Raw genomic sequence first — 26277 nt, 5'->3', positions numbered from 1 at the left:
ATATTTTGGAACAGTAAACATGGCTGAACAATTCAAATGACTTCTTTAATTGACTTCAATTGAATTAAACTGACTTCTGCTGTCTTCATTAGATTCAAAAACACAGATTTCTTTACAATTTAAAAACAGCATCTTTGGATATCATTTCTGCTGGAGATACTGTTGTCCTGAAAAACATATATCGTAGGAATGGTATAACAGGAAATGTTGGCGGTTTCCAAACCACGGTATACCTTGAAAACGGCCATCGTCCCATGCCTTAATAAGAAGCAAATAATAGAATTGAAAGTAGAGTTAACTTTATTTGCACATATGCTCAAGCCAGTAATCATTTAAAAAATAAATAAATAGGCAAAAGCGAGATATTACTTTTATGTCAAACTTTTCTCATTGTTATACTGCCTTCCAGATGAATCTTCCCGAGCTACACAGGTGCATCAAGCTGAATGACAAGCTGCTGCTGTTAATCTTATCTGATACAGGAAATCAGGCTGTGTAGCTAATAGCTGAATTTATTTTTTATTTTATTTTTTTTTTAGAAATGTGCAGTTGCCCTCATTTAAACATGTAGGTCATCGACATTGCATAACCATGCAAATTTAAAAATATATATGATCACATTTAAGAAGCAATTTTTTTATTTGATTTTTTTTTTACTCAGCATTTAATCCATAAAATGAAAGGTAAAAAATGTTGAGAAAAAAAGTCAGAGACTGTGAAAATATCTTAGATAAATTTTCACTTAAGATTAACAATTACATATGTATTATATATTACAGGGTTTCTGCAGTCCAATTTAAGACTTTTAAAGACCCTTTGATGAAATTTCAGACTTATTCAGGGTTAAAGATTATAAGGATTTTTTCGGTATTATGCATCATGAGGAATCATGTAATAGTTTTTAGTTTTTTCCCTCCGGATTAGGGAATTTAATTTGGGGAATTTTCTGTAAAAATATCTAACATGTTGTGAATTGTATCTCTTTGCAACAAAAAAACTTAAATATAAAAAAATAAGGTTTTATTGAGATGTATTGTTGGTCATTGGATGGATGTCAGCTCGACTGAGTAGCTTTACTTGGACAAAGCAAAATTAAGACCTCTTTAAAATGATTTTAAGGCCTAAAACACAATGTCAGTGAATTTAAAACTTAAGACCTAAAATTTTGCTTTTTAAATTGAAGACATTTTAAAACCCAACGGACACCCTGATATTAAAAAAGCTATGATATATTCCCACTCGAATACATTAAATAAATCTACATACCTCCCCCCTCAAATCTAAGTCACATTGTTCTAAAAATACATCATATAAAAAAAAATAAATAAATAAATATTAGAAATATTTATATTTATAATACATTGAGATAATACATACAAGATATAAAAATCTATCATGCGCATATGAAAATATCAGACTTATATTCTTACTCAACATTAATGCATTAAAAACATATTTTCTTCACTTTCCATAACAGTATTGGTAAAAAAGTTATAAAATACAAAATTTTGTGAATTTTGCCACCAAGAACTAGCCTAACTATATTACTGTTCATCACACATGCCATTTAAGTAGAAAACAAACTTGTCCAGTATACTGCATGTTTAGAGAGAGGTTAAAGTCTCTATATACAGAGCTATTCAATCCCCTTTTTTATTCAAAAGTCTGCAAATAATACATAATTACCTTCCCAATATGAGAACAACCCAAACAGCAGCTCAAAGTAACAAAAATTGGCTTACCCTAGTACTTGCATGCTTGCTTTAGCTTAGCAGATGAGTAGGACTATCTCTGCATGCTGATCAATGGCGATGCTATCTACTGATAAAGGTGGCATGTCTGCAGCTCACAATCATTTTTAGATCAAAGGTCACCTGACAAAGCAGGTTGTAGACAAGAGTGCTTCGCGACCTCTGGATGAAGAAAGAAATCAACAGTCCAACTGTAAAAACAATCATAAACTGCGTATGACAAACTAACCTGAAAAGAAGAATTGTAAAATCAGAGAGGTCACTAAAAGACAGTGTGAGCCAATATCATTTATGAAAAAAGACCTTTTATTGCTGTTGTGCAATTTCAAAAATACAGCCATTAAAACACTGTTCATAGGAACATACAAACTCTCACAAAGTACCACATGCTGTAGAAAGAAAAAAAGCCCTATGGTTTACAAAATAAAACATAGTATTAACTAAAGAATAAATGTGTAAATACCTACTAAACACAATCAACATAACAGTGCTTAAAAGAAATGTGGCTCAGTGCAAGAAAAAGAAAGTTTGTGCGTCCCCTTCACAGCTACTGACAGACATTTAAAAACAAAACAAGATCAATCCAATATGAAGTATATACGCTTCCACACTTCCGAACTCTTGACGACTGCTGCAGATGAATACGAGGTCATTTGACCCTCATGTGTTCCCAGCAGAAGGAAAGCGTCTGCTGCAGGCCTCCACACTGTACACGGCTTTGTTCAGAAGTTCATCTGGTGGAGATCAGGGGGAAATCGTCTCATCATGTCCAGTCAAGTAATTTGGCAGAAGCTAGAACAACTACTCTACAAGACCAAACTTGTTTTTGTGCGCTGGCGATGTCCTCAGGTTTCCATTGTCTCCGAGCAGGGTTCACCCTCCAGGAGAGACAGATCCAGCTCCGGCAGAGGAACCCGCCAGAACTGAAAGGAATTAAATGAAGAGAGGTCCTCATCTGAGTGCATCACCTAGAGAAACACATAGAAGCGAAGCTGAATATCCAACGCATTCAATACAGCAAAAACCTGCACCAACAAGGGTAATTTCTAGAAGTTAAACACTAATTTCGACAAAAACATATGAGGTCAGACAGAAAGAATGACAGAATGAAAGATTACAATTAGCACAGATATACATATCTAAAAGCCACATTCGACTCTTCTAAACATATATGCTGCCCTCAAGAGCATTCCTACTTACTAGTTGACAAATCATAATAATGATGTCAGGTGTGTGTTCAAGTCATTTTAGAGTTGTCAGCACAAAAAATGGAGTTGTACCTACTTTTGATAAATTACAAGAATTTACAGAAGGGGTGTGTTAATTCTGCTTACATTTTTAATTCTGTAAAGGGGCTATTTCAGATACAGCCCATGAGTTATCCCAACATGCTATAGGTATAAATGTACTGCGTTTTTGGTTTGCACAATATGCCTGTTTATAAAAATCAGAGATTTATATTTACTGAAAAAAAAAAATATATATATATATTTTTTTTTTTATTTATTTTTTTATTTAATATTTAACCATTTGGCAGACACTTTTATCCAAAAATTTGACCTCAGTGACTTGAACGTGCCTGACACCATTATTCCATCTTACCAACTTGTATACAATCTTCCCAGGACTACTTGAATGCTGCAAGAGAATCATATTGAGAAACACATGCCAAGAAAAAAAATGAATTGCCCCTTTACATGAAGCGCTGCAATTTTCATAATTGTGTTGATATGATCTCCCTACACTCTCAATATACTTAAACATCTGAATATACAGCGAAGCCCGAAATTATTCATACCCCTGGCCAATTCTGACTTTAAAAGTTTTTGTTCAATTGTAAATAAAAGCTGAGATTTTTTTTTCACAATGATGCATCGTGTACATCATCTTAGTCAAAAACAGTCAAAGTCAAAAAACAAAACAAACCAAAAGCTTATATATAAGTATATACAATATAAGTGAATAAAAGTAACCTAAAGTCAGAATGTGCCAGGAGTTTTTCCATATTTCTCAATCTTTAATGTGACAGTGTAACTGTAGTTCATTAAAGCTATTATTTACCTTGGTTTTTTTGTCCAATTGTTTGTCAACGCTTATAAACTTACAATTCACCAAGTAGCTGAGTAGATTGATTTATCACTTATAATATAATGCTTTAACATTAATAAGACTTTTTTTAGATCCCTATTGGGGAAAAGCTTCCAGAACCAGCACTGGTGAAAAAAAGAGATCAGAAAGAGCTTTATTGCCAGCTACAGTATGTTCACACATACAAGGAATTTGTTTTTGTGACCGAGCTATTACAGTGCAACAGAATTATAGAGATAGGACAAAAAACAGATAATAAATATATTAAAAAGTAGAAGTAGTAAATGCAAACATACAAATTGACAAGTGTATGTACAGGTATATTACTATATACAACGTTATATCTGCAGCTGTTATGTGCAAATTGGCATGTAAAGTGTGTTGTTAAATAAGTGTATATGTGTATAAAATGTGTATAGCAAGTAGTGATGTTTGTTTCACAATTACTATCATCAAGTGTTCATGAGATGGATTGCCTGAGTAAAGAAACTCTCTGTGTTGGGCTGTTCTGGTGCGCAGTGCTCTGTAGCGTCGACCAGAAAGTAAAAGTTTAAAGAGGCAGTGTGCTGGGTGTGAGGCGTCCAGAGTGACTTTGGCAGCCCTTCTGCTCATTCTGGACAAGTACAGTTCTTGGAGAGTAGGGAGGGTTGTACCAGTGATTCGCTCAGCAGTCTTAACTATTCGACATAGTCTTCAGAGTTCAGATTTGGTAGCTGAGAATGGGTAGTCATGCACAGAGAAACAGGTACTAGAACCTGTTAGGATCTTCTGATTGGCTTCTAACGTTAGAGCTCTTGTTCATTAGGTTAGGTTTAGTGTTTATAATGAAGAGTTCTTGTTTGTTCTAAGTGTGTTCACTTAGGCATACCAAGGCATTACTAATGTTTTTCCCAACCAGTTAGTTAACCAGTTAGTTAATCTGTGTGCCCACTGAAATATATATAGATGGATATTATTGAGGTTAAATTGGTTTTATATTCACACATTTGCTCAGTGACAACTTGTGACATTCTCACCATATCGTCACCTTGGAATTATAGGGTTCTATCTACTCTCTAAATGATTTCGAGATATTGAGCTTCAAAGTTTTTGCATTCCATCGCAAACAGTATGTGTAACATTTTTAAAAAAGTAAAAAGTCTTAAAATGTAAACAACTTATAAAAAAAAACATCCCATAATGTAAATAAATTGTCGATTAATAAGAATATGTCACTACCTCAATTTTGACAAAAATGTCAGATAGAACCTTTTAATTCTAAGGTGACAATGTGTTGTTTTTTTACTGGAAAAATATCTTTAATAATGTAAACTGGACTCAGGTATGGTCATTACCTCAATTTTTTTTATTACAATAGTTTATCCCACAAAAATATTTCTACAAAAAAATTAAATTGATATTGAGTTACAATGCTGTTTTTGTGAAAGCTTTAATGAAACATCTCACATTTATTTTGGTCTTGCCAATATACCCAACTTTTTTGGATTAATGTTGAAGCCTTTATTGCTCATAATATTTTAAAATCATTTTCCTTATCTTATACACATGTGATTTTTGGGTTATTATGTTAAGGATCGCTCTTTAAAAGATGCTGGTTTTATTGTAAATGTTATTATTATTATTATTATTAGGTAAATTTCACATACACAAATCCAAGTTTGGCAAAAGCAAACCTCTCTTCATGGTGCTAGAAAAAGAGATTCAAATGTATATGAAAGAGATTTCTAAGTCTAAAAATAGAAAAGCAGTTAATATATGCTTCTCCTTTAACATGTTTTGCATTGAATTGTTTGTATACATACATTTCGTGTGGTAAAAGAGCATTTAATAACCCTTTTAATAACTAAAATTGGAAAAATGTGCGTTATTTGTATGTAATTTGATAATTATGTACCCTCTTCTCTGTGTTTTCTTCTTTTTTTTGTCATTTATTCTATTCTTGTTAAGAAATGTTAAGTGATTTTGTTGTATGAGAAAACTGTATGCTGGTTCATGTTAATAATAAAAAAAGACTTGTGACATGCTCCCTATTGTTTACCATGGTACTTTGAATATTCGATCTGAAATCACATCTAAGTATGCCTTCAAAACAACATTAGCCCTACTTATTCGACTGTGAACAATGTTGTACTTTGATAGCCATTGGCAGCTAATTTGATTCCACTATTTATAATTACCAAAATAATACTTTTGAACCTATATTAATACTATATTACTACTATATACTAATACTTCAGAAACGACATTATTAAGGAGAAAGTACGAATGTTTGAATTTAAAACCAACTTTACTTCACTATGGATATTAATATAGTGATGCACCGCCACCTCATGTTCATCAGTTATTATTGCACATTGTTCTTCGGGTCGCCACAAATTAACACAGGTTATATCACATTTGTGTGAAGGTTTACCTTGTCTCCTGCGCTGTGCTTATTTTGTTCGTCTGGCTGTTTGTTTGACTCAGGTTGAAGCGCGCGTGATGGCCGTCGCGTCACAGGTCTGCCATCATCATCATCATCATCATCCTCGAATGTTCTAGACTGGCATGTGTTCTTCTCAACCGTCACTGTATTAACCCTGCTTGCAGCCACTTTTCTTGGTAAGTTATCTCTGTCCAGCTGGTCTTCGACAGTGCTCGGTCTTTTTCTGCAGCGCTGTTCATCTAATGGTAATAGCGAGGCGTTTTGGATAACATTCACGCCTCCGAATGGTTTGTTGGAGACAGAACGAAAACATCTTTTGTGAGGGACTTCAGGCGACAAAACGTTTTCTGCGGTCCGTTTGGTCATGTGTGCGACCAAATAATTGCAAAATGTTGAAGTTTAAACTCTATGAAAGTGTAGCTGTTTAGTTCGCAGATGCATGCAGTTCCCCAGCTGTTTACGACATTGGTGCCGTAAATGAAGTTGAAACGCATGTGTGAATACAGCGCCCTCCGTGGCCAAAGAGGTCGAACAACACAAAAAGTCTAAATTATATTATAATACAAGTAATAATAACACATATAATTAATACAATTTAAAAATTGCCAAACACAAAACACCACTTTTTTTGGTTTAAACATAACCTCCAGAGGGTTGATTTAATGAGGTCAAATCTTGTGAAGGTTTGTGGTGTATGAATATGCAATATCTCTAATTTTATTGATCCTTTTTTTATTTTGTTCAATTTAACTCGTATTATAGTTAAAAAAAATTCTCCCCCCTTTCTGTTCACTTGTTTGTTGTTGTATCTGTATTGCCTGAAAATTTGTTAAATACATTATTAAAAACAAACAAAAAAAAATGCATGCATACATTTGTACATATACTAGGCTAAGAAGATTTTAAAATATTTCAGACTGGAAAAAACTAAACTAACACTCACTCATATAAACATTTCTCAGATTGTCAGAACAAACTCTGTTATCCATACCAACACATTCATATAATTAAAAATACATAATCTAAACTCATTTGGGCTCCAAGGGGGGACAAGAAGGATCTGGCTAAAGACCGAGTCCACATGTAAGCTCAGACATTCACCTAACCCTGCACAGTGAACAACAACAGGAAGTGTTTACTAGCTACTCATACCAAACATGCGGAGTGCCAGATGTGCCAAAATATACACACCAGGTTTTATATATATATAAAATCTGTGAAACCTTGCCAACGACTCGGTACAGTGGGTAGTGCCATCACCGCACAGCAAGAATGTCACTGGTTCGAATCCCCGCTGGGCCAGTTGGCATTTCTATGTGGAGTTTGCATGTTCTCCCTGTGTTTACATAGGTTTTCTCTGGGTGATCCGGTTTACCCCACAGTTCAATGACATGCAGCATAGGTGAATTGAATAAGCTAAATTGGCCGTAGTGTATGTGTGTGAATGCAAGTGTATGGGTGTTTCCCAGTGCTGGGTTGCGGCTGGAAAGGCATTTGCTTCATAATAACATATGTTGGATAAGTTGGCGGTTCATTCTGCTGCGGCGACCCCTGATTAATAAAGGGACTTAGCTGAAAAGAAAATGAATGAATTATAACAAACACTGAAAGAAATACTGTATTAAGGTTTTAAAGGGTTTCAACTGGAACAGGTCCGGTGTGAACTATTCTCTGTACCTGTAGTGTAAAAACACAATTATGACAAATAATGATGTTGAAAAATTAAAAGGTTAATAAACATACATATTTTTGTTGTGTGCATTGTAACATGCAAAAATAACATGAAAAAGACAATAAACAATGCAGAAGGGTTAACCAATGACCCAAAAACATTATTGTCAAATTTGTGTGACGAAAAATAAACCCAAAGGTTTCCAAAAACCATTTATATAAAACAATAAGCCTATTCTAGTTTGTGTTTGTAAAAATTTTATTACATTATATGTACAAGATCATGAAAATCATGTAAGTTTAAAACAACTTTATTTCAGCGCTGCCAACTATTACAATTTTGATGGCCAGCAAATTTCCTCAAAGAGGCTGGAGGAGTATCTGTGTAAGATCCAGACCAGAGTCTGTCACTCTACGAGTTTGGACATGGAAGATATTAATGTAAACAACTGCAAGAAAAACACTGAAATGTACCTGTCGAGTGATAAGTGGCATTAGCATAAAGTGAAGCAGCACCCAAAACCTGAGGAACATGACTGTTAAATGAGGAACCAAAACATGACATACTTTTTTGGTAAATCTGAAATAATTCAGCACATAATAAAGCTCCAGTCTTTTTGTATTATCAGGAAGTTGCTAAAATTATTGAAATCCATAAGTTATTATTGGGCCGGTTGTCTGTGATATCATCCAGAGCTTCAGCCATCCATTTAATGGTCATGTTGAGCTTTTTGTGTGTGAAGAATCTTCAGTTTGGCTGTCTTTAAGTGCCTTATCTCCATTGATCAACTGTTCTGCAGGTTTCCGTACAATAAAAAAGACAGAGTCATAAAGATACTTAAGCATGGAGCGATCGTTCTCTGTGTATGTGCTAGGAACAGACTCCCTCTCCAACTGTTAATTTAAAAAAAGAAACCCGTTATTCTACATATAACAACCACTTTATTCTTATAAATACAAATATCTTGGAGGAAAACAGTAAGCTGGTTATTATTTACCTCCAGGACAAATCCATATTTCATAGCAACAGCCTTTATGTCTTCATAGCTCAGCTCTATGGATAATTCATTAGCCATATTCTCAAAGTGGTAAAGAAGAGGACCTTTGAGAACAAACAAACAAAACAAACTTTCAACCACACCTGCAAATTCAGCATTTGAGAAGTACATAATATTTAACTGAAAATTATTAGGAGTATAATAATAAATCTGTGACTTACCCAAATTCAACCAAACACCACCAGGCTTTAGAATATTCCAGATGGTTTCAATGTAATCGAGAACATTGTGGGCAGTGTCAATGAAGAAACAAGTAGCTACACAATCCCACGTTTCTGTAAGGGGGATAAAATGATGTTTAAGTTTCATATATGTTCAGTCTACATTTCCAGTCTACAAAATTTACAACAACAAGCCAAAGGTTAGTATTGTAATTGAAAACTGTTACTAAAACTATTGGTCAAAAAACAAAATGTAAAGTGGAATTTCATTATAACAAAAAATAGGCTATAGAATAAGAGTTTGTCTTTTTATTATTTTTATGTTCACACTTTTAAATTGCAATCTTTGTTAAAACAAGCATTTTTATTAATATGAGGTTTGCATAAGAGTTAATGTAAACTGGGCAAACATTTAACTTCACTTTGGTCTACACTGGAAGTTTCTGTTAACTAAACTAATAATATATATATATATATATAAACTAAATAAGGCGTCAGGGTAGCACAGTGGGTAGAACGAGCACCTCACAGCAAGAAGGTTGCTAGTTCGAGCCTCGGCTGGGTCAGTTGACATTTCTGTGTGGAGTTTGCATGTTTTCCTCGCGTTACCGTGGGTTTCCTCCGGGTGCTCCGGTTTCCCCCACAGTCCAAAGACATGCGGTATAGTTTAATTGGGTAAGCTAAATTGTGTGTGAATGACTAGGAGTGTATAGGTTTTTCCAAGTGATGGGTGGCAGCTGGAAGGGCATCCACTGTGTAAAACATATGCTGGATAAATTGGTGGTTCATTCCACTGTGGTGACCCCATATTAATAAAATGACTAAGACGAAAAAAAAATGAATGAAAAACTAAATAGAAACATCTATTTCTAAACCTTATTCAAACTTAAATTTAAATCTGAATTGAAACCTGAATAGTATTGTAAATATAAAATACAGAAAATACAACACAATAATGCAATCAATTTCCAATGGAAAAATATCAATTTGTGGATAAACTCACCAGGATCACTGTATACTTCTTGAAAGTCTCCAGCGACCATAGAAAAGTCTGAGTCTTCTGGAAGACTTTGTGGATTGACATCAGGAAAGGACACAGACCTTGTCTGATCAGAGGATGTTTTGTTATTACTGAACTGGTGAATCCAGGGATAAAGAGTCAAAGCATTCTCCTTATCGCACCTGAGAGACAAAATATTACTTCGATTCCATGAAACTACAGATGTCATGGAGCATTTCTGCTCAATTCATTCTTATAAGTCAAAGAGGTTCAATCACAAGTTTTAAAATGCTTGATCATATACTGTGTCAACATAAAATCATCATACCATGTGAAAATCTTACTCACATTAAAAGACCTTTGATATAAAGTTAAGGCACAGGTTAGGAGAAAGCTACAAAAACATTTTAATGGCTGGAAAAGTTATTTTGATATTGATTTAATTTCAGGCATTATTTCAAAGGGGTTTGATAATTTTCTATAGGCATAATGATTTTCTATACTCAAAATGTCACTATTAATAAAAGAGGCAGTGAATTACCACAGCATATTGACCAGATCAAGAAATATATTATAAATATTTGTCATGTGAATGGCTGTACTTATTATAATTGTGAAGATGTTATTGTGTTGTACCTATTAAGAACAAAATTAGAGGAGAAGAGCATGAAGAAACTCCACTCGTTGCCTTGGCAGGAATAGCCCAGATGAGCGATTTCCCATGCAAGTCGACCCAGGCCAGCCCCCGGCACTAACACTCGGACCTGAGACACGTCACTAAACAGAAAAAATGTACAATTTAATTTCTAATATACAAATCATAATAAATAGAACAAAAATTACATTAAAAATCTTTACATTTATTTAACTGATATAATTTATCCTAAAAGCAATAAAACAACAAAAGCTATATCTGTTGAAATTGTTTTTTATAAAATTAAACATTTACAGAGAACTTTTAAGCAGTAAAAACCGTTTCAATTCTCATAATGTTTTGTGAGCAGATCAACTGATTACAATGTATATTCTTCATTTTTGATTAAACAAATGCAGGGTTGGTCATCTTTTCTTTTTTTTTTCTTATCTTCTAAATAGAAATGTGTTTCATACAGGGATTGACATAAACACCAGCCACTGAAAACCAAATGCGGCAATTTCAGCTGTGGTAGGTTAGACAGTCACTCCCACTGGTCACTCTGGTGGGTTTTCTTAAAAATCATGTGAAATAAAAGCTAATTTCAGTGCGAGCTTACGAAACCACTACTGCAATCACTGCAACCCCAATATTGAGCAAGGCCACACAACCACAAAAAAGTGAACATCACTTTTTTGGGTTAAGTTTAATTACTTGCATCTGCTTCTGTTCACTCATTTGCATTGACTTTGTATGCAATTTACTCTGCAAATAATTCTGTGGTTGGTGTGATCAGCAGAAAATGACTGAATCTGATGATAAAACTTGTGAAACGTGTTAAATGCACACATTAAAAAAGAGCAATTGCTTTAAAGAATTTTGTGAATTGTAATAGATTACCCCAAATCCTTTTTGCTCTTTGCATTTTAGAGCAGTTTATTTAGTATTTACTGCTGTTGTTAATTAAGTATTATATTACAATAATTATTTAAAAGGTTTTACAGTGTAACAAAAGTGTTAATTAAAAAGTGTAACAAAAAATAATTAAAGTCCCCATGCACACCACCACTTTAATTGTTTTAAAGTGACTCTATTTATGTAATATATCCACTGATCTATACAGAATACAATTCTCTATTACAGATCAGTGGATATATCTATGACCTGATTTGACCTGTGCTCTCTTCAGCGCTCATCATGACGAGATTCACAGCAGTGACGTCGCGTTCTAAACATTCGATCTCTGTTCTCATAAAGCTCATCATGAGTTCTCTCAGTTTCATAGTTGTCTCAGCGTTGCTGTTTGTACTTGACAAGGTTAGTTCAATACCGACGGTACGAGCGGAGCTACGGCAATTTCACGAAGTCCGCTTAGTGAACCTTCACTCTGGCCCGTCTGTGTGTAGTGACTCACGGTTTGCGTACATAAACGCAACATCGCGAGTTTTCGTTGCTCGAAATGTGCCGCCGAGCAACATTCCGGGTATCCGACACGGACTGACGCACGGTTGATATATATTTATAGTGTGTGTGATATATACATGCACGCACAAACACATCCATATTGTACATACTCTTATTCACTTAATGGTAACGAGAGAATGAGACTGAGCAGAGGAACACTGAGCAGCTTGTTTTTGTTCCGCTTTTATAAGTTTCAGGGTGTGTTGTCTGTAAGTGTTTATAAAGGCCAGGGCCGGAGTGGGACTCCTTTTCAGCCCTGGGGTTTCAAGCATTAGACCGGCCTACCTCAGTTCACGGCTGACTATATTAAAATAACATAATTTCCAATGATTTCTAATGACATTGTTTCTAATGACACTATCGCGTCCTTATCAAGGACACAGCTGCTTTAGAACTTCAAATGTTTTTCATAAATATGAGAACATTAAAGGGTAGCTAAATCTCCAACACTATTCTTTAAAACATCACAATGTCCTTTTTTCTGCAATATCTGAATATATATTCTGTGCAAACTTCTTTATAGATATCCAGTCCTTTGTAACGGTGGTCACACAAAAAATAAAAATAAAATATGCACACCTACATAAGCAACCCAAACAGTATTATTTTTAGTCTTAACACTAAAAAAAAAAAAAACTCAGGTAAGATTCGAACCCTGGTCAGCGGCGGGCGTCATAACACAACGTGCCGACCACTGGACCACAATGGAACTGTTATGTTGGTGAGTGTGGAGTAAAGAACAAAACAAGTGTTGCACTGTTTAACATTCTTACATTCTTTTAACCACACTTTCTATTGATGGCTTAATCTTTTTCTCCCCTTTTTAGATTTCTGATTAAGTTATGTTAGATTTATTAATGCAGTGAATCATCTGATTTTCATTGATCCAGGTGTAATATTCATTACTTTACGGCTTAATTTGTGCCAGAACACGCCGGATTCGGTACCCCGGAAATCTGATCCAGCACCTCATTTTACCGATTCCTCTCCTCAACCACCCTCCTCCCCGTCCGCTGTTCACTTTAGGCCATCACACACCTGATACGGCACGCACATGACAGTTAAGCAGGTCGCACACCGGAAGCGGCGCTTGGCGCCACGACACTGCGCGCACATGACAGTTAAAAGTATCACACACCAGACACGGACATTCACATGATATTTAACATGAAACTAATCAGATGGCGCTCTGTGGCACGGCAGAGAAATGAACAGTGTCCTGAGTCGTGGCTGGGCGCTGCGGACAGCCGCCGACTTGCGGCGCCAGTGTGTGTACCCTGATTGAAACCTATGTTTAGAATTCTGAAATGTTTGGCGCTACGTGGCACTATGTGGCGCGCCGCCGAGTGGCGCTTCTGGTGTGCGACCTGCTTCAAAAGTATCAAGGCCGTCACACACCGGATGCGCCGCGACACGGCGCGCACATGACAGTTAAAAGTATCACACACCAGACACGGACAATCGCATGATATTTAACATTAAACTAATCAGATGGGGCGGCAAAGAAATGAACAGTGTCCTGAGTTATGGCTTGATGCCGCGGATAGCTTCCAACTTGCGGCACTGCTGTGTGTACCCTGATAGAAAACTATGTTTAGAAATTTTGAAATGTATGGCACTGCGTGGCGCTACGCGGTGCGCAGCTGAGCAACGCTTCTGGTGTGTGACCCCCTTTTCACTTCCGCGACTCCCCAACCCTCTCCCCTTTCGTCCGTGACAACCAATAACGTTATATTTGCTCACGGGGCTCGAGAAAATAAATAAAAAGAGCGGAGCTGCTGTTAAAACATTGAATAAAAAGAGTGAGGCTGTGGTAAAACAAATAAATAAATGAAAAAAGTGTGACTGCTGAGAGTGCAAGCAGCTAAGGACACCGGCCCTAGTGGCCAAAAAAAGGACCGGGCCACCGGGAATTCTCCCAGTCCTCCCGATTACCCAATCCGGCCCTGATAAAGGCTGCTAGTATTGTTGCTGTGTATGACTTTCTCATCACAAATATTGCTTGTGCAACACTTTTTTAGCTGATGAGCACCACAACATGCTGCGTTACCTCTCTGCCATCGTGTCATTTGGTAATGCAGAACTGTGCGACTTGCGTGTGTTGAGTTCGTAAGTTATCTGAAAGGCATATGATCGCTCAAGCAACGCAGATTGATTGGTGTAACGTCTTGTATACAAAGCGTCACTGACAATTCTGTACACAGCGCTCAAACATTATGCAGAAAATATTAAAATATAGTTAAAATATCGATACTTTAAAAAAATATTGATACCAAATTAAAAGCTTCTGAGTATCGATATATTGATACTCGAGTATCGATGTGCATATCCCTAACTGCAGTCTCTCCCACCTGCAGCCTGAGAGCAGATCACTCCTCTGCATACCGACGGCAAATGTTTTAGCACCGGCTGGCCATGGACAGCCGCTGACTTGCGGCGCTGGTATGTGTACCCTGATAGAAACACGGTCAAAAGAACCGCGGTTTATTTAAGAGCACGGGTATTATGATGGTTTCTCTATCAGATCGTTTTTTTTCAGATGTGTTGGCAGGTCAAACAGAATAAAGCACTCTTTCTAAACACCTGAATTGTGTTTTTATTTGTCCTTAAGGCTACAGTAGTAGTTTAAAATGTCATAGGATTACTGTTGAATGCATTTTTATGTAATGTGTCTTGACAATAGTCCAACAAGAATAGCTGTTACAAATATACCTCAATTTTGCTCCAGAATATTAATACATGGTCCTAATAAAGCAAATAAATAATTAGGGGTCTTGGAACACCTTCATGTCATACACCTTCACTTTTAGATTAACATTGAATCAACAGTTGAAAGGTTAAAACTTCAACGTTAAATTTTTATCAGGTTTGCACCATTACATTTTTTTTTCCAATAATAGAAACAGATTCAAGAACATCATTGAAAACTGATAGTAAACAATGGCTGTCAACAAGTAGAATCACTGAAGGAACACAAAATAATTTGTCAATCTTAATCTATAGGGTATTTGCAGAGCTAGTGTTTTTTCCCATACTGATAAATTCAATTCAATTTCAATTCACCTTTATTTGTATAGCGCTTATACAATGTAGATTGTGTCAAAGCAGCTTCACATAAAAGGTCACAGTAAATAGGAACAGTGTAGTTCAGTTTGTAGTGTTTAAGTTCAGTTCAGTTGAGCTCAGTTCAGTGTGGTTTAATAATCACTACTGAGAGTCCAAATATTAAAGGGCAAATCCAACGATGCGCAGCTCTACAGATCCCGAACCATGCAACCCAGTGGCGACAGCGGAGAGGGAAAAAAAACTTCACTAATGGCGGAAGTGAAGAAAAAAAACCTTGAGAGAAACCAGGCTCAGTTGGGCACGATCATTTTAATTTCTCCGCTGGCCAAACGTCTTGTGCAGAGCTGCTGTCTCAGTGGCGGAGGCTGGCAGCTGGCCTCAGCGAAGACTCGTCTGTCTCTGAAGCGTCACAGGAATCAGTCTCATGTTCTCCACTCTTCCATGACCATCACAGTAGCTGCTCAGGATTCGGCCTGGTCCAGGATATGGAAACCTTGGGATCATCTCGTCGTTGGTCTTGGATCGAATCAGTGACTCTGCTTTTGGTGAACGGCTAATGTGACTTTTTCCATTTTATACGGTTCCTTTTACATCATCAATGTTGTAATGTAATTAAAATACAATCAGTTAAATAGACTTTGGCATTCATTTAGTTGCTCAAGCCGTTTACTCACACGCGCCCGTCAGAATCGGCTTGGCGAGCGCAGAAGCTCCATTGAATATACTGTGGTAAAATAAATGTTCTTATTTTAAAGACATGGCGGAGGGAAATGTAATTTAATGCAGCGCTTCTTGTACAATCTGAGACCCCCCACTTTGTATCGAACATCACTCAGCCAGTGGAGATCGCTGATTATTAAAAGAAAACAGACCTTAAACGTGCCGATTTTGTAATGGCATACAGTTCACCGGAAGCGCTTGACCCAGGTTACTGACAAATTAAAAGTCCTTTAGCATACTTCCACATATACCCTATTTTTGATAATTGAAAGAATATTATTTGAGGCTGCAAACAAAGAACAAAGAAAAATCAAGTATTCTTTTATATTTACATTTTATTTCTATTATATATATATATATATACATAGAGAGAGTTCGGAATTGGCTAAGCTAAATTGTCCGTAGTGAATGAGAGTGTATGGATGTTTTGCAGTGATGGGTTGCAGCTGGAAGGGCATCAGCTGCGTAAAACATATGCTGGATAAGCTGGTGATTCATTCCACTTTGACGACCCCAGATTAATAAAGGGACTAAGCCGAAAAGAAAATGAATAAATATATAGTTCAAAGTACAGTAATACATCAGTCGGCAATAAAAATTAAAAAATAAATAGTTTAGATAGTACTACAAGTGATACTGGAATCTAATAGTCAACCTTAGATGTGATCAAAAAAAGTTTAATATAAGAAAATTATGAGTATTTATTTGGTTTTGATCAAATTGATGAAAGGTTTTGATCTGCTTCAAATGTTGACTACTGTATACCAGCTGGTATACAGTAGTATATGCATGTATATGCTAATTTGGGTGGTCAGAGCAAATCAAGTAAAATGTCTTTAAATCAAGTACTTTTTGTATGCAAAAGTCCAATTTAAGTATCTAAAATATATTTTCCCAACAACAAAAGCATACACACACATATCCAGAGAAATGAAAGCAGTTAAAGCATAAAAGTATATTCACCACTGGTCAGGAGGAAAGAGTCTCTGGATCTCATCTATAATTGGTTTATAACAGCTGTCTCTTTCAGCCTTTCCTGCTTCACTCCAATCACGGACAAACTGCTTTATGGTAGACTTCAGCTTGTCCATGTCGAAAGTCGAGGAAGGTCGTACTTTCCTTGGGTCACACTTTGAAAAGCAATGACAATTTCAAAGTTTAATAAATTTACTACAAATTAATATAAAAGCCACACTTTTAAAATCACGGCAGCCAAAATGAAAAAAAAAAAAAATCTATATACAATGTTATTAATTGTAAAACCTACTGATCGCCACCTACATCCTGTCCATATTCCATGTTCTCAAACATATGGAGGCAGTTGTGCACTACGGCCTGCAGCACTTCTTGGTTTTGGTCGATACAGTAGCGGAGCTTGTTTAGATGTGGCAGGAAGTTGGTCAAAAGCTGCTGGTGGTGATCTGGAAGGCATCGGAACTGCCGTTCGGCTCGATTCACTCGTTCATGAACATGAGTTCTGAGACAGAGTGGGAGACATAAAATAAACTGAGGATGGGGAGCTTTATTTTTGAACATTCAAGAGCATTTGTGATAGATAGATAGACAAACAGACAGACAGACAGACAGACAGACAGACAGACAGACAGACAGACAGACAGACAGATAGATAGATAGATAGATAGATAGATAGATAGATAGATAGATAGATAGATAGATAGACAATTTATTAAACAGATACTTTTATTGAAATAATATTTTAGTCACCAAACATATTTAGAAATTGAAAGATAATACAATTATCAAAAGCAAAATATAGCAAAAAAAAAAAAATAAAATACAACCTGCAAAATTTCAACAAAATGTTTCCATTTTTTGCTTCTTTTGATTTTTCCTCTTTTTAAAATTTGTATTTAATATTTTTCTATAACATATAAATTTGGGTGTACTAGTTTTTGGACCGTTATCGTAAGTTAGTTTGTTAGATAAGCTCCAGATTTGGCTTCAGTACTGATTAATCTAATGTATATGCACAAATATAATATTGTGTAGCTTCCTAATAAAAATATCAATTTAAAAGATAGATTTGTGAGGGGTGTACTTATATATGCTAAGCACTATAGATAGATATAAATGCAGTGAGTGGGTGGTAGGGATGAATGGATGAACGAACAGACAGACAGACACAAATAGATAGACTGATTGAATGGATATACTTATAGATAGATAGATAGATAGATAGATAGATAGATAGATAGATAGATAGATAGATAGATAGATAGGTAAGTAGGTAGGTAGATAGATAGATAGATAGATAGATAGATAGATAGATAGATAGATAGATAGATAGATAGATAGATAGATAGATAGATAGATAGATAGATAGATAGATAGATAGATAGATAGATAGATAGATCTATTTTCTCAACTTATAATTGTGTTTGACTAAATTATCCTTCTTATTTTAAAATAAAAATTCTATGAATGAGCATTTTTTTGTGTAAAATAATATAAAGATGCCGTGTATATATTATTTTCTGAACAAAACAACATCAGTGGTACTTCGAAAGAAAAAAGAAATTATTTATTAAAATAGTTCTTAAAACATTTGTTAATCTAACCAACTTGCACTTTCTGAAGTCCAGTAATTCCAGGGAAACGTTTTCTGGTGGATCTTTTAATTGATTTGTTCATTCAAATGTTAAAAAAAAAAAAACGTGTTAAATGTTAAACGTTATCAGATATTTAGATCACAACTGTATAAGCATTGCCCTCAAATGCAATGATATCAAAAACATGTATAACATAATTCAATAAGTTTATTTTTTGCTCCTGGATGTTCAATATGAAACCCCAAATAATGAACAGTGGCTCATCTGTTTCTGGACTGGAGCAGAGGGGACTTTAATACATCATCAGTACTGTTTACCTGTAATATTTAAACGCGTTTATGACGTTCCAGAAATGCTGTTTCTCTAATCGAGTCTCCTCCTCGGGTGAACATCTATTCCTGTCTCGATAGTTGTGAAATACCTCTGGTTTGGAAGCTGCTACTGTTTCATTGCTGCTGTTCGCCATCGCTGTACACTACAGGCGTGAGTAGTCGACAATCGACAACATAAGCGAAGACAGGGATGATAATGGAACCTGCACAATCGATTTCGCGCTTTCAACTCGTTGCTGCAGACACTGTTAAAAAAGAGCTTCAAATTTTACCTTTAAGCAGAGATTCTGTCAAAGACAAAACTGTAGACCTTGTTGCAGTATTTTTGGAAGCACTTATTTTTCTTTTAGACGAATATGCGAATATAATTATTCCCTTACACAAATCCTAGTGATGCGAGAAGCTTTTAAAAGCTTGATTGAAACGTTTACTTTGTAAATGCAACACACTATGGACAAGACCAGCCTTTCCCAAACACACTGCAAAAGAACACTGAAACTTTAACTTATAAAATGCATTTTTTTATATCATCATCATAAATATTAGTATGAATATAGTATACCAGTTTTCAAGGGTTGTGTTTTTGTTCAATTCTAGGCTCTGCTAAACAGGACAACAAGAGACTGTTAACTAATATTACTCTTTTTCGTTTTACAAATGTCACATTAAAATGTTTTCAAAGTCATAAAACTGATCGGAGATCAGGGCCCGTTTTGTCAAAAGGTTTAATCCGGATAAAATTGATCCGGATTTAGTCATCCAGTTTACTTTTTGAGACAGTTTTTCAAAGCAACATCGGATTGGATCAAACTGATTTGCATAGGAACTTTTTAGGATGACTAAATCTGGATAACCAGTGCTCAAACAGGATAGAAAATCACAAGAACTATGCAAAGAGCAACAAGTAGAATAGCCAGTGTGGGATCAACATAACTTTTCAACATACATTTTTATTTGAAATGAAAACACACACATTTAAAAAAAAAATAAAACCAAGAAAAACCCCATCCTATCCTCTTCCAGCAGTCCGCACATCTGAGACCTACAACATAAACACTGCATTGAGGATATTTATATCAAGTTTCAAATATAGATGTATTGAATTAAAAAAAAAAGACTTAATGTCAAAAACTCCACAAAAATTTCAGACTTCCTCATCTGATGTGGAGAGACCAGCTTGTCTGAGCGTAGCCTTTAGGAGGCGGATCTCAAGTCTGGCCTTGGTTTGCTGCAGTTTGGTCAGAGTCAGTCGTTCCTCTGTCAGATAAAGCTGTGCTTCTGCCCTTTCAGTCCCTTTTTGCAATTGTTGAAAGTGATTTCAAAAATCAGTGATTGCCATTCTTTGCATTTTTGGGTTATTCTGTAATCATTGCATGCATCACTAATAAATATTCTAAAAACAAAAATATTTTTCATTGTGATGAATATATATCAATTAGTGACAGAATAAATGTATTGTTTTTGGTCAATTTTAACATCTGTTTGGGGGATTATTTTATGAGGCCAAACTCTTTCTGCTTTGCTGTAGGCCTATACTGAAAGGCTAATTACGTTAAAGCCTACCTAATCACTGTAGCCTGATGGATGAACAAATACAATAAAAACCTTATGAATAAATAGGATATCTTGTAAGATACTGCATGATCCAAATATAGTATTATTTGATAAATTTTTAAAGTTTTCATTACATTTTGGGCATGAAATCCACGCTGAATCTACCCTTCTGATGGGATCAGTTTAATCCAGATTTTTGGATCAAAATGATCCAAAGCCTACAAAAAAATCTGAAAAACCCAAACTAAAGGTTTAGATTAGATTTGATTTGATCCAATCCAAAATCCTAGTGGATTACTTTTGAAAAACCGGGCCCAGAAGTTTATCATCGGCTGAAAAACACAACTTCCCTAGGCCTATTCCCCTCTTGAAAATAAGTGATATTTCCAGAGAGGCCTATGGGCTCCATGCACAGCTAGAGTTTTAATGCCAATAATAAACTTCCGGTGAAAGCTTAATGTGACTATTTTCAATTTCACAAGGTTGTTTTTACAGCATCGATGTTGAAATGTAACTACAATACATTCGGTTAAATAGACCTAAGCATTCATTTAGTTGTTCAAGTGTAAAGCGATATGAAAGATCACTAGCGCCGTCAATAGCAACAGGCTTGCGCAGAAATTTCATTGAAAATTCTGGGTTAAAATAAACTGTCACATTTTGGCAGGGGAAAATGGAATTTAATGCAGTCCTTCTTGTCCGATCTGAGACCCCCTTCATATCCATATCATATATCTAACAGGCAGTGAAGATTGCAGATTTTTTTAAAGAAATCAGATCTTAAACATGACAATTTTGTAATGGAAAGCCTGGCTGAAACATAAAAAGTCTATGTGCATATAGCCCATTGGACCTTGTGTTGACTCACTAAACTGAAAGCAGCAAAAAGACATGTTACATGCTCTGGTTTCACTGAATCATATGTTTAGTGGTTTTCCTGCTTTTCTTCATCTGTAGTTATAAACGATTTCAGTTTGGATCTAAAACAGTAATGGACGTGTTTTTTGTCTTCATCCTCCTCAACAAGGCTTTTTGGGTGCTTTTAGAAAAACCAGTCACTCTGTTACTTTATTTGCTTTTTCTATCGCATTGCCTTTGCTAGCAAAGTTAGCATAACATGTTGCTTTCTATTGTTCTAGTAAAAAATATAATGATATATTTTAATAGTATTTGCCATTACTACTTGATTTAAACATTGAGAGCAGTTGTTCCATAAAGGAAAGTTTAAGTTTCAATGAGAGTGTTATTTTAATCCTATACAGCGAAGGTTTTATTTTCTCTACAATTTCAGGCAGTTAACAAGCCAACTGTTAAATCAGCTTTATACAAAACTCACGTATAACAGCTTAAAACTCTCAAACTTGTTTTGGTGACTGAAATATAAACTTTTAGACAAATCACACAGCAGGATTTCTGGGAAAAACCCATAGTGATACACACTAAAATAGGGATATCATTAATTTAGGTAGTTAAAACAATGAATTAGATAACCAAAAAGGTAACATAATGGGTTTTCTCTGAAATGAAAAAAGAAGTTATATAGAATTGATGCTTGATCCACGACAAATCCTTGATGACAGATGCTTGTTGTGTCCAGTATTTCCTGGCTGATATGATTTTAACAGCCTTGGTTTTTAAATGTGTTTAGCAAAATTGAAATAGCTTGCCAGCTCAAATATTTTAAGTATGGTTATGTTTTTTAGAGTTGCACTCCTATATCAGCACTTATTTTCAGTTTAGTTTTTAGTTTATTTTATTAACAAACTTCCTGATATCACTACTGTTACCAGAGTGAATAAGCTGAAGGTCCATTACTATGACAGTAATAGTAAAAAGTGCATTCCCAAGCAACCAAGGATGAAGACGGCAAAATTTAAAGACTTCTGTAATGAAATTAATGTCTATTATGATGAAGTGTACGACCAACTGAAAAAGTCTTTTGATCTCAAAAAGAAAAATTACAATAAAACAGGTGTGTGCTTTTTTCCATTATACAATAACACAGCGTATGACATTTGTAAAATATTTAACATGTTACCATTATCTCTGTTTTAGATGTGCACACTTATCAGTGGATTGGCTCCTGTGAGTGGGCCGCTGAAACTGGATACACAGATAGATTTAATGTTGTTGGTTTTGATGGCAAGCACCACATCACACTGGATTTACGTGGGAGAAAATACAGTACATCTCACATACACAAGAGGCTGATGACTTCTTCTTAAAAATAACCTTAAATTTCATCACAGAAGATTGTGTTTACTTTCTACAAAAAAGTTTTGTCAACAACACTTTTTATGGAAGAGGTACACTACGTCATGGTGGCATTACATTGTCATACATTTTAATGTAAATATATGAAACAAATTACAACATTATGATGCAGTCTGTTGGCTGTTGAGATCAAAATAAATAAAAGAACAACAGGCAATTTTTGGTAATTAACCGTAATACTAGCAGTTTGGACTTCAGTTTGCCTGCAGAAATGTCTTAATCATGACATAAATTCAATTGCTGGAAAATTTCTCTGAGATTTTGCTCCATTTTATAGTTTTTCTTGTCTGCTTTGATGCTGCCGTCAACTGAAACTCCACATTCTCACAGCCGAAACTCAATCAATTACACAATGGATAACAAAATACATAAGTTGGTGCGAATCAGTGCACCAATGCTTGTCATTCATTCATTCATTCATTCATTCATTCATTCACTCATTTTCTTTTCGGCTCATCCCTTTATTAATCAGGGATCGCCACAGCAGAATGAACCGCCAACTTATCCAGCACGTTTTACGCAGCGGATGCCCTTCCATACGCAACCCAACACAGGGAAACACCCACACACTCTTGCACACACTCACATACACTACGGCCAATTTAGCTTATTCAATTCACCTGTACCGCATTTCTTTGGACTGTGGGGGAAACCGGAGGAAATCCACGCAAACACAAGGAGAACTTGCAAACTCCACACAGAAACGCCAACTGACTCAGCCAGAGCTCAAACCGGTGACCTTCTTGCTGTGAGGCGATTGTGCTACCCACTGCTACACCGCGCTGCCCATTGCTTGTCATTGTAGCCTATATTGGCTGTCAAATTTGCCTTTTTGCAAAGACATGGATCCAGAATAAGAAATGCTTTGATGCAATTTTTATTGAATCCATGATATTCATTTTGTTTTTCAAACTGTGGCTGAAAACTGTAAATATTACAGAAAATACATGTTAACCAAAATACAGTCAAAAATCTATTGGAGTATAACACGGCAACTATTGACCTCCATCCATGCTAGGAAAGAACAACACAGGCTTGCATCTTTTTTTATAAGGTTTGCAGACTGATTGCTAACTGAAGATTTGTGTGAAGAAGTGTTAAACAGGTTCTTCAGTGATTTCATACTGATCTTAGTAGTTTCTAATAGTTAGGAATAGATGGTTTCTGTTTGGTTACCACAGCTAAAACAGTGGAGTTTGGACTGCTTGATTGTGTTAAATGTTTTGCAAAACGGTGAGGAGAAAATATGTCAATCCCAGTGAAAGGGGTTTACAGATTTGCGTGTAGAAGACGTGTCTTCTACTCTGCTGGGATAGTGATTATGAAAGCTGAGTGGATCCTTGTTTCTTTAACCAGGTCAAAGCAATCAAGAAAAACTGTAACAGCAACACAGCTGTTGCAGATTTGTTACATCTGTTATGTAAATCTACAGTTTAACCACATCTCAAAGATTCTCAGCATGATTGAGATTTGATGTCCAGATTCTTACTACACCATTCAAACACTGCAGCAGAAATCTAAAATCATCAGACAATGCAACATTTTTCCAATGTTCAAATTGTTTAATGTTTAAATATGCTAAAGTGGAGTCTTCATTTCCTGCTTATTCTAAAGTGTTATCCGGGTAAACATATTAATGTATCTTTGTTTTGTTAAATACAGATTATTTGCCACATATTTAGCTAAAAATGTATTTGTGTTATTTTCTGTCACAATATATAATTAAGTCTTTGATTATGTAACATTAAGACATATTAAGAGGTGTAAAGAATTCATAAAAATTTATATTTTTACCAGTCCCTCCTACAGTGTCTTTGCTGCAGAAGAACTCATCTTCTCCAGTAGTGTGCCATGCCACAGGTTTCTACCCAGAAATGGAGAATATTACTTGAATAAAAAATGGTCAGGAGCTGTATGAACATGTGGAGACTGGAGAAGCTTTACCAAATCCAGATGGAATCTTCCAGAAAAGCGTCAGTCTCATGGAGAAGACAGACGAGTGGAGAAAGAGTCGTTACAGCTGTGTGGTGCAACACAAGAGTTTGGTAAAAGACATCCAGAAGGTTCTGACAGAGCAGGAAATCATTATCAACAATGGTAAGTTTAACCTTTTATCAGGAAAAGAACCATAACTACACTGACACTAGACCCAACATAATTTTTTTAGTCATAAAAGATTTAAAGTTTTGTAACAACCCCCTGTGTTGCAAATATGCTGTTTTCCCCCTCTAACTTCCAGAACCAAACTACCTTTTAGTTGTTGGTGGATTCATGTTTGCAATTTTAGCCTTGGTATTCGTTGGATTTATAACGAGATGCAGGGCATGCGAAACTAGTGAGTCTTGTTTTTTTTTCTTTTTAGGACAATAGAAGTCTTTTCACATCAATATCAAAATATTTACAAATCAAAATATAACAGTATTGTTTTTGTGTTGGTTTTCATTATTTTATTGATTGTTGTTGATATGATCTACAACTCTAAATCAGAAAAAGTTGGGACAGTATGGAAAACACAAATAAAAAAGAAAGTGATTTCCAAATTTACTTTGACTTGTATTTCATTGCATACAATATGAGCACAAAATATTCCATGTTTTGTCTGGTCAACTCCATTTTATTTCGTAAATATACATCCTTTTCTGTCATTCAGACCTGCTACAGTCCACAAAAAGCTGGGACAGGAGCAATTTAGGGCTAGTAATCAAGTAAATTGGTTAAATGAAGGTGCGGTCACACTTGACTTTTCTTCCCATAGACTTCCATTCATACGCACGCGAATGCGTCAGACCGGAAACGCGGGGTCATGCGTCGAGTTTCGCATGTTGCTGCAGTGCAAAGTTCAAGCTTGGTGAACTCTAACCTGCTAATAATCGGATCACTTGACTGCGTGAGAGCAATTGAGGATCAAAACAGGACCTCTCTGGACAGAAATTTAAAATATTGAGCAATCGCTGGCTTTTTAAATGTCTAATTATCTTGTTTAATCCCGCCCCTTTTCGCAGCGCAGTACGACAGAATTTCGCACACACAAAGCCCGGTGTGACCGTAGCTTAAAGGTGCGGTCACATATATATATATTTATATATATATATATATATATATATATATATATATATATATATATATATATATATATATATATATATATATATATATATATATATATATTTATATATATATATATATATATATATATATATATATATATATATATATATATATATATATATATATATATATATATATATATATGTGTATACACACACACACACACACACACACTCACACATATACATATAAATATATATATGTAAATAAATATATATATACAGACATGTCCTGTTTCTCCAAGGTGCATAAAAGGAAACCACAGAAACAGTCTACTTAAGATGCCAGCTTGTTGAAGAGGATGTGAGTCTTTGTCCCTGTCAGCTCTTTCCGGTCTTACGACATCGGTTACAAATCACAAGCTGTTGCTCTTTTAAAGAATCCACAGAAACCTGTGAAAA

At 35.4% G+C, this 26277-nt stretch overlaps 2 protein-coding genes and 1 pseudogene across 3 annotated transcripts; 1 reads left to right on the top strand and 2 right to left on the bottom strand.

Moving 5' to 3' along the window:
• Positions 1-2036: 2036 nt before the first annotated feature.
• On the bottom strand, positions 2037-6744 carry wu:fa19b12 (uncharacterized protein LOC560551 homolog). 2 transcript variants are annotated; one of them, XM_056457767.1, is made up of 3 exons: positions 6253-6744; positions 2572-2719; positions 2037-2485 (listed from the first exon to the last, which is right to left on the bottom strand). In XM_056457767.1, the coding sequence occupies exons 1-2, from the start codon at positions 6628-6630 to the stop codon at positions 2597-2599; spliced, it is 501 nt and encodes a 166-aa protein (XP_056313742.1). In that variant the 5' UTR covers positions 6631-6744; the 3' UTR covers positions 2037-2485; positions 2572-2596. The 2 variants fall into 2 exon arrangements, with proteins under 2 accessions (XP_056313742.1, XP_056313740.1); XM_056457765.1 differs by having other exon boundaries at positions 2037-2719.
• Positions 6745-8190: 1446 nt separating this feature from the next.
• carnmt1 (carnosine N-methyltransferase 1) lies at positions 8191-19074 on the bottom strand. The gene is made up of 8 exons (XM_056456908.1): positions 18926-19074; positions 17320-17515; positions 17002-17168; positions 10791-10931; positions 10158-10336; positions 9155-9268; positions 8934-9037; positions 8191-8829 (listed from the first exon to the last, which is right to left on the bottom strand). The coding sequence occupies exons 1-8, from the start codon at positions 19072-19074 to the stop codon at positions 8653-8655; spliced, it is 1227 nt and encodes a 408-aa protein (XP_056312883.1). The 3' UTR covers positions 8191-8652.
• Positions 19075-22351: 3277 nt separating this feature from the next.
• On the top strand, positions 22352-25138 carry LOC130228344 (major histocompatibility complex class I-related gene protein-like; annotated as a pseudogene).
• The last annotated feature ends 1139 nt before the right edge of the window (positions 25139-26277 follow it).

The sequence above is a fragment of the Danio aesculapii genome, chromosome 5, assembly GCF_903798145.1.
Source record: "Danio aesculapii chromosome 5, fDanAes4.1, whole genome shotgun sequence".
Lineage (NCBI taxonomy): Eukaryota > Metazoa > Chordata > Actinopteri > Cypriniformes > Danionidae > Danio > Danio aesculapii.
The sequence above is the reverse complement of the archived record's forward strand: the minus strand, read 5'-3'. Positions and strand labels throughout refer to the sequence as shown.

Coding starts and splice junctions, on each gene's coding strand:
- carnmt1 (XM_056456908.1), bottom strand. CDS start 19,074: ATGGCGAACAGCAGCAATGAAACAGTAGCAGCTTCCAAACCAGAGGTA. Junction 10,932..17,001: donor CTCTTTCCTCCTGACCAGTG/GTGAATATACTT, acceptor TTTTCTGTTTAG/TGACGTGTCTCAGGTCCGAG. Junction 8,830..8,933: donor AATATGGATTTGTCCTGGAG/GTAAATAATAAC, acceptor TTAAATTAACAG/TTGGAGAGGGAGTCTGTTCC.
- wu:fa19b12 (XM_056457765.1), bottom strand. CDS start 6,630: ATGACCAAACGGACCGCAGAAAACGTTTTGTCGCCTGAAGTCCCTCAC. Junction 2,720..6,252: donor AGCACAGCGCAGGAGACAAG/GTAAACCTTCAC, acceptor GTGTTTCTCTAG/GTGATGCACTCAGATGAGGA.